At 43.9% G+C, this 19,136-nt stretch overlaps 1 protein-coding gene across 2 annotated transcripts in view; it reads left to right on the forward strand.

Annotated features, from left to right (window-relative positions):
* The window catches only part of LOC132889264 (echinoderm microtubule-associated protein-like 4), a 220,732-nt gene that overhangs the window by 129,268 nt on the left and 72,328 nt on the right, over positions 1-19,136 (forward strand). For both annotated transcript variants that reach the window (XM_060925584.1, XM_060925583.1), the window contains exon 2: positions 18,837-19,013. In XM_060925584.1, coding sequence (XP_060781567.1) covers positions 18,837-19,013 — 177 coding nt within the window. The remainder of the gene's footprint in view (positions 1-18,836; positions 19,014-19,136) is intronic.

Below are 19,136 nucleotides of genomic sequence, written 5' to 3' on the forward strand. Positions count from 1 at the left end.
GAGGAATTTCACGAAACTTGGCAAAAGGCTTTGTTATAGGACGGTAACACGCATATTGCAATTTCGTTAGCAATATATTGTAGCCAGGGATATTGTGCTCTCAGAGCTGCTGCTGTTTCTTGCATGCTCTTGTTGTTGTATCTTGACACATTTGAGGTTTCTGATGAGGTTTGAGATGCTTCAACCTGCAAAAAAAATAATAAAATGCAAGCTGTGATCATTTCAAGATTCAAGAGAGCCTCGTCAGTACATCCATGTACAAGTATACATACAGGGGATTGAAATGCCGTTTCTCTCAGGCTCCCCATGGTGCATTTATAAGGAAATAGAACAGAAAAAAAATTCTTGGTTCTTTCTAAGATGAGTAGTGTATCCAGCGTGCTTTTACATGCCTGTTCTCTTCATATTGCACAAAAAAGGTCAAAATGCCTTAATTACAGTCGAACATGTGCTCTTCCTACACTGTCTCTCGTTCTTCACTCAAGTCAGCAAACTGTTTTTCCTCTGTTCTTATCTGTCTCGAGCATGTCTTGGCAAGCTGCCCAGTGCAATCTGAAGGCCGTCTTTTGGCTTAGTCATAGCTTTTCTATCATCGTCTTTTTTTAAGAGTCCCAGCCCAGCGCTGCATCCCATGATTCACTCATTGTGTTTTGCTCTCACGTATATTAGTCTTGTTTGGGTTACGGCTTCCCTGGACAGCGTGCGCACATGCAGAGTCCTCATGCGCACACTGACGCACTCGCACCTCAAGCCTTTATCCTTGGCTACAGTCATGATGTCTGTATATTTGACTGCAGTTTGAGGCACAAAGAGGGAAATGTACACCAACACGCACGTGCCGGCGCCACCGCACACACAGACAGTTGAGACGTGCCTCCTTGTATTATGAGCTTCTTTACAAGCATTTTAATGAGCAATATGAATGAGCGAACAGAGACAGTGATGTTTTCTTGCTAATGGGCTACATTTGGAGTGTGCTGCTCTTTTTTGCACAAAAATTTCACATTTTGGGTTTCACTCTTGGGTGCAAGTCATTTGAGATGGAGCTAAAGTGAACATGATCTTTCTTAGGGAGAAATATGGCCACCTGGTTGTGTTCGAAATGTTTGTTGTTGAATAATAACAAAGCATACTAGTCTCGTGTGTGTGTGTGTGTGTATGAAATATGGCTGGTTGCGACACATTTCTAGCAGAGCCCTTATCTGACCTGTATATCTGCTATCTCTGCCTGAGGACTTCCTCTATAGACCTGCAGGCAATATTAAGCACACACTACAGGGATTGTGACACGCCAAGCGTACAGCATGTACGTTTTGTGAGGATGTTTTGTTGTACAGAAAGAACACCATTTGTGCTCCTTTCCTCATGTGCATATACAGTATACCCGCAGGAGTGTATGAGTAAGTAGGGCGTTATAAGGACGAGCGTGTATACACGTTTGTAAGTGTGGGGGGCGAGGACACCCAGGAATGTGGTGGGTTATTGTGAAATATGACAAGTTCAGAAGCTGTTCCTTCCTTTTGGCTTGTAAGTACTCATAGGTAGAAACAAGCGAGGCATTTCTGATATACACGCAGACATTCCCTGACGCTAGGGTCATCTGTGGGGGGGGGAACGCAAATACAGACGCACAGACGATTCATGCCGTCACAACACTAGGGGTGTGGAGATGCACTCAATCATGATTCAGTTTCGTGGCTTCACGATTCTGTTAGATTCTCAGAATATTTTTAATGAAGACTAAAAAGGCTCCTTTTTATTTCTGGATTACAAACAGTGCAAGACTGTGCGCGCACATTTGGATTACTATAAAACTAAATCAACTGCTACAAACAGAGGTTTAATATTATGTGCAAAATGTACTACCGGTCCATAGTATTTATCTAAAGTTATTTTACACATTTGATTGAATAAACAAAGTCTCTGACCCGGAAAAAATGATTGCTAGGAACATAATGAGGTTTGTAGCAGTGCCTGAGGGTCATTTTAACCTGAAATAGAGCTCCAAAGTCGGCTAAAATGACTGTCTTCTGGATCGTCTTTCTCAGGCACAGGAGATTGTAGCAATGTGGGGCTGGAGTCCTTTTAAAGCTGCTGAAGAGCACTTTTTAACTCGTATTTTATTCTATTTACGTTCACTAGATATGAGCAATTATGTGTTCTGATTGATAGCCTAGTAGTGGAGTAGACAGTCAGCTCATATACCTTTACTCAGGCCCTTAGCTCCTCCTGGAGCATCGGCCATCGACGATCTCCCTCCTTCATCTTGTCCTGTCCTGGGCTAGCTTCTCAAGTGTGTTCCAGGTGTGGCCCCAGCTCATCACAGCCTCAACATCACTCCTCCGGGTGTTTTCGGGGCGTCCTCTTTTCCGCTTGCCCTGGGGATTCCGTTTTAAAGCTTGCCTTGTAACCCTGTCTGTCTGGATGTTTCCTCAAGGTGTGGCCAATCCATCTCCATTTATGCCGACTGATTTGTATTTGAATGGGTTCCTGACCTAATCGTTCCCAAAGATCTTCGTTTGTTACTCTGTCTATCGTATCTTCAGAATTCTTCTCAACGAGTTGTTAAAGGTTTGTAGCTTGTTGTGAGATGTCTTCGTAGTTCTCCATGTCTCTGATCCATACAAGAGGATGCTTTTCACATTGGATTTGGAGATCCTGAGCTTTGTTTTGCAGGAGAGGGCATGGGAACTCCACACTTTTTTTCTTTGACGAGTTAAAAACCACTTGTGCCTTGTTGATCCTGACTCTTCGTTAGTTCCTTCATTCACACTAACTGTGCTACACAAATGACATTTCTACTACAAGGCTATCAGTTCATATACTGTGAGTAGAGAAAAACAAAATGGCCGAGTATGTTGCTGAACCAACCGAGGACGAAATAAAAACTGTACTCAAACAAAAAATACAAAAAGAAGCAATAAAATGTGAAATAAAAGTATTTGATTGTATGAATGTATCTTTTCTCCCCAAGAATTCACATTTTTCAAAAATTGCTCCCGTCATTTCGCTGGTTTGTTGGACGTTTTGGGTAAAGTTTTTATTTATCGAATTTGCAAAAAATAAAAATGCTCAGTTTCTCAAAATCCAGTGAAATGTGGATGGAATAAAAGTTATTCCACTTAATCTCATTGTACATGGTCTATAGCCCACTCGGTGCTACATGCCTCATCAGCTATCGGCTCATGTATGACTCGATTTCATGGAATAACTGTTAAATGTGTGGTGTTTGCAATCTAGAGTTCTCTATATACGGCTTCCACTTTCTGGATGGGCAGTTTGTCATCGGGACAAAAGCGTCTCTCATGGGGTTGATAATTATAAATGTAATTTGACTTTTTCAGCAAAAACTGATTAACCTGTTCATTTTAACAGACAATGTTAAATTTTTAATAAATTGAATTAGATAGACGTGCATTGTGTTACTGGCAAAAGATCATCATGATGGACAGGATATGATTTTGATGCAAATTTGGACATGGTTTACTTCAGGCTTGTGTGGTTTATGTGTTTCAAAGAGAAATGATACACTTTGCTCTGATAAAATAAGTCCATACTAGTACGTTTTCAAAAATATTAATAAGTATTATAAAACTAAAGTGGGTTTTGAAACATTGAAGCCTAAACTTGGTGTCGGGGACTATAGGGCGCCACGGTGGTGTAGTGGTTAGCGCTGTTGCCTCACAGCAAGAAGGTCCGGGTTCGAGCCCCGTGGCCGGCGAGGGCCTTTCTGTGTGGAGTTTGCATGTTCTCCCCGTGTCCGTGTGGGTTTCCTCCGGGTGCTCTGGTTTCCCCCACAGTCCAAAGACATGCAGGTTAGGTTAACTGGTGACTCTAAATTGACCGTAGGTGTGAATGTGAGTGTGAATGGGTATCTGTGTCAGCCCTGTGATGACCTGGCGACTTGTCCAGGGTGTACCCCGCCTTTCGCCCGTAGTCAGCTGGGATAGGCTCCAGCTTGCCTGCGACCCTGTAGAATAGGATAAAGTGGCTAGAGATAATGAGATGATGAGATATATATATATATATATATATATATATATATATATATATATATATATATATATACCGTGCCTTGCAAAAGTATTCATACCCCTTGAACTTTTCACATTTTTCCACCTTACAACCACAAACTTAAAAGTTTTTTATTGAGATTTTATGTGATCGACCAACACAGAGTAGCACATAATTGTGAAGTGAAACGAAAATGATAAATGGTCTTCAAAATTTTAAACAAATAAAAATCTGAAAAATGTGGTGTGCATTAGTATTCAGCCCCCTGTACTCTGATACCTCTAAATACAATCCAGTGCAATCAGTTGCCTTCAGAAGTCATCCAATTAGTTAATAGAGTCCTACTGTGTGTAATTTACTCTCAGCATAAATACACTTGTTCTGTGAAGGCCTCAGTGGTTTGTTAGAGAACAGTGAAGAACAAACACCATCATGAAGACCAAAGAACTCACTAGACTGGTCAGGGATAAAGTTCTGGAGAAGTTTAAAGCAGGGTTAGGTTATAAAAAAAATATCCCAAGCTCTGAACATCTCAAGAAGCACTGTTCAATCCATCATTCAAAAATGGAAAAAGTATGGCACAACTGCAAACCTACCAAGACATGGCCATCCACCTAAACTGACAGAGCGAGCAAGGAGAGCACTGGTCAGAGAAGCAGCCAAGAGGCCCATGATCACTCTGGAGGAGCTGCAGAAATCCACAGCTCAGGTGGGAGAATCTGTGCACAGGACAACTATAAGTCGTACACGCCACAAATCTGGCCTTTTTGGAAGAGTGGCAAGAAGAAAGCCATTGTTGAAAGACAGACATAAGAAGCCATGTAGGGGACACAGTAAACATGTGGAAGAAGGTGCTTTGGTCAGATGAGACCAAAGTTGAACTTTTTGGCCTAAATGCAAAGTGCTATGTGTGGCGGAAAACTAACACTGCTCATCACCCTGCACACACCATCCCCACTGTGAAACATGGTGGTGGCAGCATCATGCTATGGGGATGCTTTTCTTCAGCAGGGACAGGGAAGCTGGTCAGAGTTGATGGGAAGATGGATGGAGCTAAATACAGGGCGATCCTGGAAGAAAACCTGTTGGAGGCTGCAAAAGACTTGAGACTGGGAAGGAGATTCACCTTCCAGCAAGACAATGACCCTAAACATACAGCCAGAGCTACAATGGAATGGTTTAGATCAAAGAATATTCATGTGTTAGAATGGCCCAGTCAAAGTCCAGACCTAAATCCCATTGAGGATCTGTGGCAAGACTTGAAAATTGCTGTTCACAGACACTCTCCATCCAATCTGGCTGAGCTTGAGCTATTTTGCAAAGAAGAATGGGCAAAAAATTTTAGTGTCTAGATGTGCAAAGCTGGTAGAGACATACCACAAAAGACTTGCAGCTATAATTGCAGCAAAAGGTGGCTCTACAAAGTATTGCTGCAGGGGGGCTGAATTTTTCAGATTTTTATTTGTTAAAAATTTTGAAGACCATTTATCATTCTTGTTTCACTTCACAGTTATGTGCTACTCTGTGTTGATCTATCACATAAAATCTCAATAAAAAACTTTTAACTTCGTGGTTGTAAGGTGGAAAAATGTGAAAAAGTTCAAGGGGTATGAATACTTTTGCAAGGCAGTGTATGTGTGTGTGTGTATATATGTGTATATATGTGTGTATATATATAAAAAAAAAAAAATCTCCTTCTCACCCCCGGCGGGGGGGGGGGGTGGTATCCATGTCATCCTCAAGCTCGGGTCCTCTACCAGAGGCCTGGGAGTTTGAGGGTTCTGCGCAGTATCTTCGATGTTCCTAGGACTGCGCTCTTCTGGACTGAGGCTTCAGATGTTGTTCCTGGGATTTGCTGGAGCCACTCTCCCAGTTTGGGGGTTACTGCCCCAAGTGCCCCCACTACCACGGGGACCACGCAACCCTTGACCTTCCACATCCGTTCCAGCTGCTCTTTCAACCCTTGATACTTCTCAAGTTTCTCATGTTCCTTCTTCCTGATGTTGGCGTCAGCTGGGATCGCCACATCTATCACCACCACCCTCTTCTGCTCTTTGTCCACCACCACTATGTCCGGTTGGTTAGCCAGGATCTGTTTGTCAGTCTGGAAGCTGAAGTCCCACAGAATCTTGGCCCTGTTGTTCTCAGCCACCTTCTGTGGTATGGCCCATTGGGACTTGGGTATTTCTATTCCATACTGGTTGCAGATGTTCCTGTATACTATCCCAGCCACTTGGTTGTGCCTCTCCATGTACGCTGATCCAGCTAGCATCTTACACCCTGCTACTATGTGCTGGACTGTTTCAGGGGCTTCTTTGCACAGTCTGCATCTTGGGTCTGATCTACTCTGGTAGATCCTGGCCTCTATGGCTCTTGTGCTTATGGCCTGTTCTTGTGCTGCCATGATTAGTGCCTCTGTGCTGTCTGTCAGTCCTGCATTATCCAACCACTGGTAGGATTTCTTGATATCAGCCACTTCCTCTATCTGACGGTGGTACATGTCATGTAGGGGTTTGTCTCTCCAGGTTGTCTGTTCCTCCTCCTCCTCCTCTGCACTCTCATCAGGGTTCTGCTGCCTGAGACATTCACTTAGCAGTTCATCCTTTGGGGCCATCTTTCTGATGTATTCTCGGATTTTCGATGTTTCATCCTGGACCGTGGTCTTGACGCTCACTAGCCCTCGGCCTCCCTCTTTCCGCTTAGTGTATAGTCTCAGGGTGCTGGACTTGGGGTGGAACCCTCCATGCATGGTGAGGAGCTTTCTAGTCTTGATATCTGTGGCTTCTATCTCCTCCTTTGGCCAGTTTATGATACCAGCAGGGTATCTGATGACTGGTAGTGCGTACATGTTGATGGCTCGGACCTTGTTCTTACCATTCAGCTGACTTTTCAGGACCTGCCTTACTCTCTGGAGGTATTTGGCTGTGGTTGACTTCCTTGTGGCCTCTTCATGGTTTCCATTAGCCTGTGGGATGCCAAGGTACTTGTAGCTGTCTTGGATATCACCTATGTTGCCCTCTGGTAGGTCAATCCCTTCAGTCTGGATCATCTTGCCTCTCTTTGAGACCATCCGGCCACACTTGTCCAATCCGAATGACATCCCTATGTCATCGCTGTAGATCCGGGTGGTGTGGATCAGCGAGTCTATTTCTCGCTCGTTCCTGGCATACAGCTTGATGTCATCCATGTAGAGCAGGTGGCTGATTGTTGCCCCACTACGGAATCGGTACCCGTAGCCACTCTTCGTGATGATCTGACTGAGGGGGTTCAGGCCTATGCAGAACAGCAGTGGTGATAGCGCATCTCCTTGGTATATGCTGCACTTGATGTTGACTTGGGCAATGGGTTTTGAGTTGGCCTCTAGGGTTGTCTTCCACATTTCCATTGAGTTCTGTATGAAGGTCCTTAGGTTCTTGTTGATCTTATACAGTTCCAGACATTCCAGTATCCATGTGTGTGGCATTGAGTCGTAGGCTTTCTTGTAGTCAATCCAGGCAGTGCACAGGTTGGTCTGTCTCTTCTTACAGTCTCGGGCGACTGTTCTATCGGCCAGTAGCTGGTGCTTGGCTCCTCTGGTGTTACTGCCAATTCCTTTCTGTGCCTCGCTCATGTATTGAGCCACATGCTTACTCATTTTTGCCGCAATGATGCCTGACAGGGCCTTCCATGTTGTGCAGAGACAGGTAATTGGCCGGTAGTTGGATGGGATGGGTCCCTTCTGGGGGTCCTTCATGATTAGGACTGTCCTGCCTTGGGTTAGCCATTCTGGGTGGGTTCCATCCCTCAGCAGCTGGTTCATCTGTGCTGCTAGGCGTTCATGGAGTGCAGTTAGCTTCTTCAGCCAGTACGTATGGATCATATCGGGGCCTGGTGCTGTCCAGCTCTTCATCTTTGACACTCTTTCTTGGACGTCTGCCATTGAGATGGTTACTGGTTCTTGTTCTGGGAGGTTGCTGTGGTCAGCTCTTAGGTCCACTAACCATTGGGCATCGGTGTTGTGTGATGCCTTTCTTTCCCATATGTCTTTCCAGTATTTTTCCACCTCAGCTCTTGGTGGGTCTGACCGGTTGTTGTTCCTCTGCCATTGAGAGTACACCTTGGCTGGTTCAGTGGAGAACAGCTTGTTTATTCTCCTGGCCTCTCCTTCCTTGGTGTATCTCCTCAACCGGGTGGCCAGAGCTGTTAGTCGCTGTTTGGCAGTTTCGAGTGCCTCTGGTATGGAGAGTGAGTTGTACTTCCTGGGCGCCCCTTTATTCACCATGTTCCCTTTCTGTAGTTCAGCTAGCTGGCTAACTTCTCTCCTTGCTGCCTTTATCTTGGCCTCTAATCGTCTCTTCCATGGTGGATACTGTTTATGTCCCGAGCCCACCTTGTGTCCAAGCATCTCCATGATTACTGTTGCTGTACTGTGTATCAGCTTGTTGGTCTCAGTGATGGTTCTTGTGGAGATTGTCTTCAGAGCAGCATTCACATCTACTAGTAGATCTTCTGAAGGTACTTGGCAACTCAGCTTCGGTATTTGTCGGGGGCTCCAGGTTTCCAGTTGGGTCACGATCTTCCTTCTCAGGTCAGCAGCTCTTGTGTTGAGGCTGTTAGCTGTTGGGGCTTGGTACCCAATCTCTGGTTGTGGGGATGATGACATCTCCCCGCTGACCTGTCTTCCTGGCTCCCCCTTGCCGTAGCATCGTTGTTGTATTTCATTAATCTCTAGTTGTGATAGCAGATTTCGATTATGGATGTTGGAACACTCTAATAGCTGTTTCTTTGTTAGCCTTGATTGTGGGTTTCGAAGTATCCAATGGTCCCACATTCTCTGCATGTATCCCCTCTCTCTGGGATTGCTTGTATAGTAGCATTCCAGCAGATCCGTATTTTCTGTCCTCGTCCATCGATGTCTTGTTCCAGTAGCCCATTTCTCATCAGTTTGCCCTGGTTCCCTAGCAACTGACGCAGACCTTGTTGACCCGGGCGACGTCTGAGCCGGTATGACTCTATCAGTTATGTTTTCACTCATTCCTGAGGTAGGCTGATATATCATGAGGGGTTTTGCCTAAGGACCCTTACTGGATGATGTTTTGCCCCGACCGGGATTCGAACCCCGATCTCCTGCGTCGTAGTCAGTGAGCATTACCAGTATACCATCTGAAAATGTGCATGAAGGAAAATAATCCCAAACCAAGGTCTTAAAGATACTTATTTTCTTACATATGTCATTATCTGGTGATGTGGCTGGTGTTCCACTCCATGAAATTGCACCAAATGGATTTCGACCTTATATATTATTGAGATGAATGCCTAATAGGAATTTGAATCATGGTGTTGCAGGGTTTTTTTTTTTAAAAGTTCACACAGTTCCAGTTGACAAATTTTGTTGCGAGTGGGAGGTATTCTATAGTGAGGGGGGTGGGGTGGAGGGGTTTTTTATGCCTCCGCCACCGTAAGGTGCAGGAGGCATTATGTTTTCGGGTTGTCCGTCTGTCCGTGCGTGCGTCCGTCCCGAAACCTTGTGAACGCGATATCTCAAAGGCTAATGAAAGGAATTTCACCAAACTTTCACCATTTGTGCGCTTTGGGACAAACATGAACTGATTAGATTTTGAGATCAAAAGGTCTAAGGTCAAGGTCACTGTGAGGTCAAACAATATCTCCAAGGCTGATACAAGTAATTTCACCAGGTCAAGATTACTGTGAGGTCAAATGTCCATCCCTAAATCACAACTTAATAAGGCGTGTAGTCTACCAGGCGGAGGCATCCCCATCGACACCGTTGGCGTCGAGTTCTATCTGGTTTCCTTTTTTTGGGGGGGGGGGTGGAAATGTCATGCAATTTTTAAAGGAGAACTGAAGGCAAACATTTATTAGCAAAATTCTATCTTTTTTTTATTAAATATAGGAATGCATTTTTGATAGCCATTTTGTCACTGCTATAGCAAGTTATGAGTGTTTGAAATATGCTCTGTAATATCAGTCCATATGTCAAAGCAATGGCTGTAAACGAGATTCACTGAGACCTGTGCGAGACATCGTAGGACGGAAGTAAAACCTACAGCAGAACTCAGTGACCAACATCTGCCAATGTTGTCAAAAGACGCGCGCGCCCTCCTTCGAATGCTGATGTAATCAAGCCGGAAGTTTTGTTTGTTTTGATAGCAATCAGGAAAGTTTGAAAAAAGTAGGCAGTAATTTTTATGCCTCCGCCACCGTAAGGTGCAGGAGGCATTATGTTTTTGGGTTGTCCGTGCGTGTGTCCCGAAACCTTGTGAACACGATATCTCAAAGGCTAATGAAAGGAATTTCACCAAACTTTCACCATTTGTGCGCTTTGGGACAAATGTGATCTGATTAGATTTTGAGATCAAAAGGTCTAAGGTCAAGGTCACTATGAGGTCAAATGTCTGTCTGAAAACCTTGTGAACACAATATCTCCAAGGCTGATACAAGTAATTTCACCAGGTCAAGATTACTGTGAGGTCAAATGTCCATCCCCAAATCACAACTTAATAAGGCGTGTAGTCTACCGGGCGGAGGCATCCCCATCGACACCGTTGGCGTCGAGTTCTATCTAGTTGTGGAATATTTTTGTTTGGAAAACCAGTTTTCAAAATGGCGGCACTGACACCTGGCTGACGCTTCACGTTTCAAAGTCTCGCACAAGTCTCGTGAAGATCATGCGGATAAGCGACGCCTGCTGTGGACCAAACGAACTAAATTCAACATGGCTAAAAACTGAATAGGCCGATAAGTATAATATTTAATTGCAATTAGTTGCCAATACGAGCCACGATATAAGGTTACTAAAACCGAAAACATATAATTGAATAACATGTTAATTAAGAAATAAAGCGAGTTTTAAAATGACTTCAAGTTCTCCTTTAAAACGTCTGTGTCTGCAGTATAGCTCCAGCAGGAAAGTTAATCTTAATAAATATGATGGCATGGTCTATTCACATGATAAAAATACCTGTACTAATGTGGATGTAACTTCCAGCTTCCAAAGTTTTTCAACATTTCAAAATTAATTTTTTTTTTTTTTGTAAAATAAGACGAGAAAATGCATAAATGTTGGCCTTTAAATGTGCACTGCATGATACTGGGAAGCGATATTTCCGTTCCGTTTTCAATTTCAGTCTCCTTTTGCTGCCTCACTACATTAAAAGACACACACTACGTTTACATGCACATAAAGAGAATCGAATTTCTGCCGTTGCTCGACTGAAATCGAAGTTCAAAATGCCATGTATACACCTTAATTCGGCTGAAATTGAACCGAACTTGATTTCTCGGAATCGAGCTACACGACCTAGTTTATGCGATTTCTGCCGAGCTACTTTGTGCATGTATACCCTATCGAGCTAGTTGTCGAGCTACTTCCGGAAGTGACGAGTGACGAGACCACAAGCGGGAAACACAACAGCCTCGGTCGGCATGACAACAGTAGTAGCGAGCAGCAGAAGAGGTCAGGAGGAACAAACGAAGAAGAGAAAATGGCAATGTAGAGCTCTCTGAAGTGTGGGTGGAGCACAGAGGACGGCAGGACAAAGCTTCTGGTACTAATAGGCTTTTTATTGTCAGACTTTTCAGTTTAACAGCCTACTTTTATTCTTGAGAGAAAAACACGCACGCGCGCGCTGTGTTCTAGTCCCGGGATGAGCTGTCCCCTCTGCTCTCCCTCTGCCTCCTTAAATAGGGCGCGGTTACTGGGAAGACACACACACACAGGTTAATTACCGTCAGGTGAAGTGATTCTGCCACTCACCTTCCCTGGCTCCGCCCTCCTGTCACAGACCGGCGCTTGACCACGCCCCCACTGCCACAGGCAAGCAGAAACGTGCACTTCTGGAGCAATGAGGAGACAGAGTTCCTGCTCATTCAGCTTAAGGAGTTGAATATATTAAAATTCATGGACGGGAGAAAAACGCGCAATGGAGAACACGGAACTGATAACTTTGTTTACACTCTTGAATAGCTCTTCTTCATGACGACAACCGGAAGTGTACCAACACGATGGGGCGTGTTGCGCCACCTGTGGCTCGGGTGCACAATGCACCTCACACAATAGCCCGATTTCATTGTGTGCATGTAGGATTGGATTTCTCTGGCACCCTGCTGGGACCTTCAGCTCGATTACCGACAGCAGCTAGATTTGGATGTGCATGTAAATGTAGTCACAGTGAAATATAATTGTATCTGGTTGTTTACGTTTTTGAGAGAGCTGCCGGTACGAAAATTGCATTTTTGTCCCCATGATTGTAAAACTGCCCGTATATTGGCACCTGTAATGTTCAACCAGTGCAGCTGTGTTAGCTCTACAGTATAATTAATCAAAGGCTGATTTTCCACATTGTGAATTGTACATTCCCACGATGCATCATTACATCCCAACACAACACTAGTCATTATTCTATATTCTGTGGTATAACTCACCACTAATAATTACAGCTCAGTTGTAAAACCCTGTCTTTTTCTCTCTCTCCCTCTCTTTCTCGTTCCTTCTCTCCTATACAAACGGCTGTGGTACTGAATCCTGAATCTACCATTTCTGAAGGGATTTTCTCTGGGGTTTTTTTTTTTTTTTTGGTTTATCTTTTTTTTGGGGTCCCCCCCCCCCGTTCCCTGGTGCAGGAGTTCTGCTGATAAGGCATCTTAAAGGAAATACCTGGTCTAAAAGGAGGAAAGAGTGGGTGGGGACCCTAGAAGGTGAATCGCTGTGTTCATTGGCCAGCCTTGGTGCATTTTCCAGACTTCCTGAAACCTTGAGAGTTCACTTTTTTGTTTTCACAGGAATAAAACTTCATAGTGCTTTTTGAATGCACTGAATGTCTTCAGGTATTGTTCTAAGACGTTCTGATCGATATCCTGCAATACAATATTTCTATCAAGGCTTTTAATTGAAGCCAATATCTACAATTGACTCTGAAACCCTTTAAGGAAATGAAAACATCTGCACAAGTGCACTATTGAATCACATTCTTTTGTAACAGTGGCTCTGGTAGGAATTCGGACTAGAGTTTTGATATGAAGGACACAGGAAAGTCGGAGACGGAGGTTGGCATTTTCTCAGTAACATGACAAGTAATTAATTATTTACTTGGAGAGAGAAAAAAAAACTGATTCAGTAGAACTGAGAGCAAACTTGTTTCATGGACGTTCCACAACAATAAAATAATATAATCGTGAGTAAATTGCTGTGTGGTGTAAGAGGAGTAACACACTTCAGGACATGCTGTTATTAGAAATTGTATCCCTCATCAAAAAATTCCCGTGCAGGGATTGGTCAAAGATGGCTCGCGTGACCATAAAATTAGTTCCACCACGTGAGGGCTCATCTCATCTCATTATCTCTAGCCGCTTTATCCTTCTACAGGGTCGCAGGCGAGCTGGAGCCTATCCCAGCTGACTACGGGCGAAAGGCGGGGTACACCCTGGACAAGTCGCCAGGTCATCACAGGGCTGACACATAGACACAGACAACCATTCACACTCACATTCACACTTATGGTCAATTTAGAGTCACCAGTTAACCTAACCTGCATGTCTTTGGACTGTGGGGGAAACCGGAGCACCCGGAGGAAACCCACGCGGACACGGGGAGAACATGCAAACTCCGCACAGAAAGGCCCTCGCCGGCCCCGGGGCTCGAACCCAGGACCTTCTTGCTGTGAGGCGACAGCGCTAACCACTACGCCACCGTGCCGCCACCACGTGAGGTGTTAAAAAAAAAAAAAAAGATATGGTGTGAGTCAGTCATGGTATTTTAAGTTATTCCACGAAATTGAGTCATACATGAGCTGATAGCTGACGAGGCACTTGGCACCGAGTTGGCTATAAGCCATGTATGATGAGATTGAGTGGAATAACTGTTTTTATTCTATCCACATTCACTGGATTTTGCGAAACAGAGTATTTATTTGTATTTTTTTGCAAATTCGATAAATAACTTTTATACAAAACGTCTGACACAATTTCCGCTTGGAATGTAAACAAACCAGCGACATGACAGGAGCAATTTGCGAAAAATGTTGCTATAATAATAATTCCTGAAAAATAAAAACAAGATGCGTTCTTAGCATCAAATACTCTTATTCCATATTTAGTTGTGTTTTTTTTTTTTTTTTTTTCTCCAGTAGAGTTTTTATTTCGGCCTCGGTTGGTTTAGCAACATGCTCCGCCATTTTGTTTTTCTCTACTCCTGGTCTATGAGCTGATTGGCTACTCTACTACTAGGCTATCAGAGCACACGATTGCTCATATTCAGTGACTGTGGATAGAATAAATCTTGGATATACCATGAACTGACCTCACAATTTCGAGTCGGTCGTACAGCTTGAGTCACGTGTGTGTGTGTGTGTGTGTGTGTGTGTGTGTGTGTGTGTGTAAATCCACGCATCATGATCATGCCTAGCAAGACAGAGTTAGACTTTTTTTTTTTTTTTTTTTCCTCCCCTCCCCCAGGTTTATTTCTAATTCTTTGTAGTTGCTACTTTTGATAAGGGGATATAAATCAAATATACCATGCAGTGAGAGGCACTGGTTGAAATTATGAATTCTTTTCAGTGGCTGGGATAGTACTGTTTTCTTTGGGGCTGCATCTTTCACAAAATAGTACTATACCAGTCACCTCAGAGAATCCATAATTTCAACCGCAGCCTCTCCGTGCATGGCATTTGGAGGTGGTGACACGCACCATTTATTTATTTATTTATTTAAAAAAAGGTCCTAAAATGTGTCAGGATTTTAACATTTCCTGCGATTGCATACATGACGCCGGTCAACATGCAACACGTTCATGGCATAAAGCATGTCAGTGAATGCACTGGGAAAATCCAGGTATGTTATTGATGCAGTGCTTTCAGGCCAGTATTGGCCCTGATGCTCGTATACTGCGTCATAAACTGATTCACCTAATAACTGTGATGATATGTTTCCCATTTCGTCCAACTTTATCACCAGCTTCTTACTCTTTCATCACACTCTTCCTAGTTGTTTTGTTGGTAGTGTGTGGGTGGGGTGAGGATTTATTTATTTATTTTTTAATCTTGCTTGTATGATAAAAACGAGTCATTTCCCCCATTTCATGATGGTCACCTGCTTATCTCAGGTAGAGGATTTGTCCTCAGAAGGTCTTTATCAGTTTAAGTGAGCGTTTCTCCTTTAGTTCATAGTTTCTGATTGAAGTCTCTCGGGGAAAGTAGAAGGTAAAAGATGGTGAAGTTAAAGAAATGATCTGTGATTATCCCCCCTCTCACGGAACGGAGTTGGCAACAGAACCTCAAACCAGAGAAATGTCTGGAAGGCTTTAGGAAGCCGGTTCCCTTCCTTTGGTCCTCACAATGCCTGCGGTTGCCAGATTGAGCTGATTGATTTCTCTGCTGGCTCGGCTGGAGCTATGCAGTAGTTACACTTGGCTCGAGTGTGTGCTAATTTGTGTGGATCAAAGCTACAGAGAGCTTTTTTTTTTTCCTCTTTGTATTTTGTGTGCGTGTGTTCTCTCGTCCTGATCAGATGATCTTGTAGGCTCTGTGTTGAGTAGCCATGTTGACCTGCGTGTTCGTTCCCGGACGTGTGCGCGCGGGCGCCAGGGCATTCCTCAGCCCTTTCTCTTCCCTCTACTCCCACGCAGGCAGCTACAATAACTACTCTGTGACCTTAAGACTAGCTGTCTGTGTTTTGCACTCTGCAGTACTGTGTGTGTGTGTGTGTGTGTGTGTGTGTGTGTGTGTGTGTGGGGAATGTGTGGATCCGTCTGTGCTTTATCAGTTCAAAGGGGATGTGTGTGTGTGCAGACGCACAGTACCAGTCAAAAGTTTGTACACTCTTGCTCATTTATAGGTTTTTCTGTATTTTGACTATCTAGAAGAAGAAGGAAGCCAAGCCTTTATTTGTTACGCACTCAAGCACAGACTTGAGCACATGGTGAAATTCCTCCTCTGCATTTAACCCGTCTGAAGCAGTGAGCGCACACACATACCCAGAGCAGTTGGGGGTTAGGTGCCTTGCTCAAGGGCACTTTAGCCCAACCTTCAGGCCATGGCTGCTCTATGTTAACCAAACTACACGTTTTTGGACTGTGGGGGAAACCGGAGCACCCGGAGGAAACCCACACAGACATGGGGAGAACATGCAAACTCCGCACAGAAAGGCCCTTGCTGGCCCCTGGGCTCGATCCCAGGACCTTCTTGCTGTGAGGCGACAGTGCTAACCACTACACCACTGTAGAACAATATAGAAGACATCAAAACTATATGAAATAACATGCGTAATTCCATACATGTTCCATATGTGGTAAACAAAGTGTTAAACAACGTTTCATATTTTAGATTCTTCAAAGTAGCCAGTGTTTACCTTGATGACGCTTTGGTGTTATCTTAACCAGCTTAATGCGGTCGTCACCTGGAATGCTTTTCAATTAACAGGTGCCTCATCAAAAGTTAATTATTGCAGTTTCTTGCTGCCTTAGTGCATTCGTGATCGAATAGTAAATAAAAATGCAGTAAATAGCCCTATTCTACAACTGTAGTAATCCATAGTATGTCAAGAACTGCTCAGCTAAGTAAAGAGAAAGGACATCCATCATTACTTTAAGACATGAAGTGACTTAAAAATATAGAAAAATCATTGAATTAATACGTGTATCCAAACTTTTGACTGGTTGTATGTGCATGTGTGTTTATAAAAATATAGATGAGGGATTTCTTTATTTGCCTTGTTTTTATCATAGTCTTGTACCATGTGGGGCCATATGCATTGCCTGTGAGAATATATTGTGTGCATGCATGCATGTACGGTATATTTCAAAGACAGGCGGTGCTCAGTGAGGGGCCCACTAACTAGCTAACCGCAGTTGAGAATGCAGGGCCTCTTCATTAGCAGTCATGCTCCGCCAAGTGAGTGTGGGCTGGTGTGAGTCTGAGCTCAAACCACAGCTACTCTACATAGCTTACTGTAGTACACATGCACGCGCACACGCGAGCCAGGGCCAAATTCTGCCATTTACTTGGTCACACTGTACTGTCTGAGACCTAATAATGAAGGTGCTCACAGTATTTGTGAGAAATGGCACAAAACACGATTGATGACGTCAATCATTTAAAGGACCCATGGCATGGTGGTTTGTTGATGCTTTAAACGGGCTCGTGGAGGTTTCCGGATGTTATATCCGCAGCCTTTCTCGAAATGAACCCTCGGCACGTAGATCTAGCCTCCTGGGAGAAAGCCCCATTTCAGCGCTTTTCCCAGTGCGTCGTTTTGCTAATGAGAAGCAGGAGGCGGGGAAGGGTAGAGGGTGGGGGCAGGTCTTATCATTAATATTCATGACATGTAAACGTGTTACCTCTGATTGGCTAACAGCACTGTGACGCTACCTCCAGTGGGTCAGAACAAGCGGATGTGGGTGTCTTACTATGGCGAGAGAGAAGGAACAAACCGCGAAGGGAAAAATACCGCGCGCTGACGTCATTAAGGTGCGACGTGAGGAAATAAAATAAATTCAACAAATGTTTGGGTTTTTACTGAACAAACAAACAAATAAAATGAACGAGTGACTTAAAAAAAAAGAATGTGGGTGTCTTTGTAAAAACTGTTTTGATTGGCTATTATAACAGAGCATGCTGCATGCTTTTTGGTTTTCTAGCGCAGAGTACCTGGCTAACTGCAGGAAGCGGTTAGCTGCACAGCTAATGTAGCCATTGCAAGGCTAACGTGGCACCGATTTTAAAACACGGCAAAACGACTTAACAGTTATACACTTACTTGTTCGGTGTTTGTGGCTGATGTGGCAGGGATGCTTGGTACGGACCCAGGCTTCAGTGACAGTTGATGTGCAAAACCTGCCCTATACTGTCCCAAGTTGTGGAAACATTCCTCAGGAAAATGCTTCCGACAAACATACACCGTCTTAGGTAGACTCGACGGCGTATTATTGAAGTAAATAAAATTAAGCCACTGCGTCTTCAGGGGCTCTCCCGTCGGCAGTAAAAACAGACTCTTTTCTGTGTTGTCACATCCATGTACAGCACAATTTCCATGTTTCGCTCACTTAGGTGACGCCATGTTGTGTCCTCTATAGTCTACTTACTACAACTGGGCGGGCAATCCATACAGTGGGTGGGAATCCAGAGGGGGGGGCGTGGGGATCATCTCTCTTGCTGACGTAGTAAAGGGAAGAGTTTATCAACGCGCCGTTTTGACGCGCCATTCTCAAATGTTGGGCATAGTTTGGTTTACACATTATGAAATTTCTAGCCACTAGGGTGATTTAAGAAGGTCAGAGGAACTCATTTTAACGTTAAAAAACCTCAGAAAGTGAAAATTTCATGCCATGGGACCTTTAACATCAAGAAAGTCTTTCTTTCTTTCTCTCAGGTTATAAGCAATGCTCTTCTCTTCTGCCAACATTTTGGTAAGATAAGGAAAGATCGCACATCAGATCTCATATCTTAACCAAACTGGCTTTCATGTGTGTCCATGTCCATGAACAACTCACCATTGTGCTCTGCAAATACCAGGAAATCAGTTTTTGACGAGCTTATTAGCCACAATAACCACATCTAAGAAGTGGCTAGAGATTTATGATGGGTTAAGTCTTTGGCTATCGAAATACTTCTCTGTTTAGGTTGGCTAAAAACTAAAAACAACAAAAGATATTAGAGATGATGGTTTATTTGGTTTTGGAGTCACACAAATATTAGTCTGGTATGGAAAGGAGTGTTGAACTTTTGTACATGGCTGAATTACTCCAATGAAAACTGCACAGTCTGCACAAAGTCACGTTGTTTATCATGATGACAGATGGCATGCTAATGGAATGTGTTTCTCTCTCTCAGATGACAGTATCTCGGCAGCGAGTGTATCGGACATGCAGGACCGGCTGTCTTCTCTGGAACTGCGTGTGCAGCAGCAGGAGGATGAGCTCACAGTGATGAAGGCTGCATTGGCTGACGTGCTCCGACGCCTTGCGCAGTCCGAGGACATGGCGGCCAAGAAGCAGCAGAACACCAAAGGTAAGGGAGCACAGTGTGTTAGAATAATATGTCAACATTAGTTTCATATTGCAGTATAATTAGCTAATCTTTTATCATGCTTGACAATATTACTGAAGTATCATGTTAAGGAGAATTACTATT

This window comes from Neoarius graeffei, chromosome 7, assembly GCF_027579695.1.
Source record: "Neoarius graeffei isolate fNeoGra1 chromosome 7, fNeoGra1.pri, whole genome shotgun sequence".
Taxonomy (NCBI): domain Eukaryota; kingdom Metazoa; phylum Chordata; class Actinopteri; order Siluriformes; family Ariidae; genus Neoarius; species Neoarius graeffei.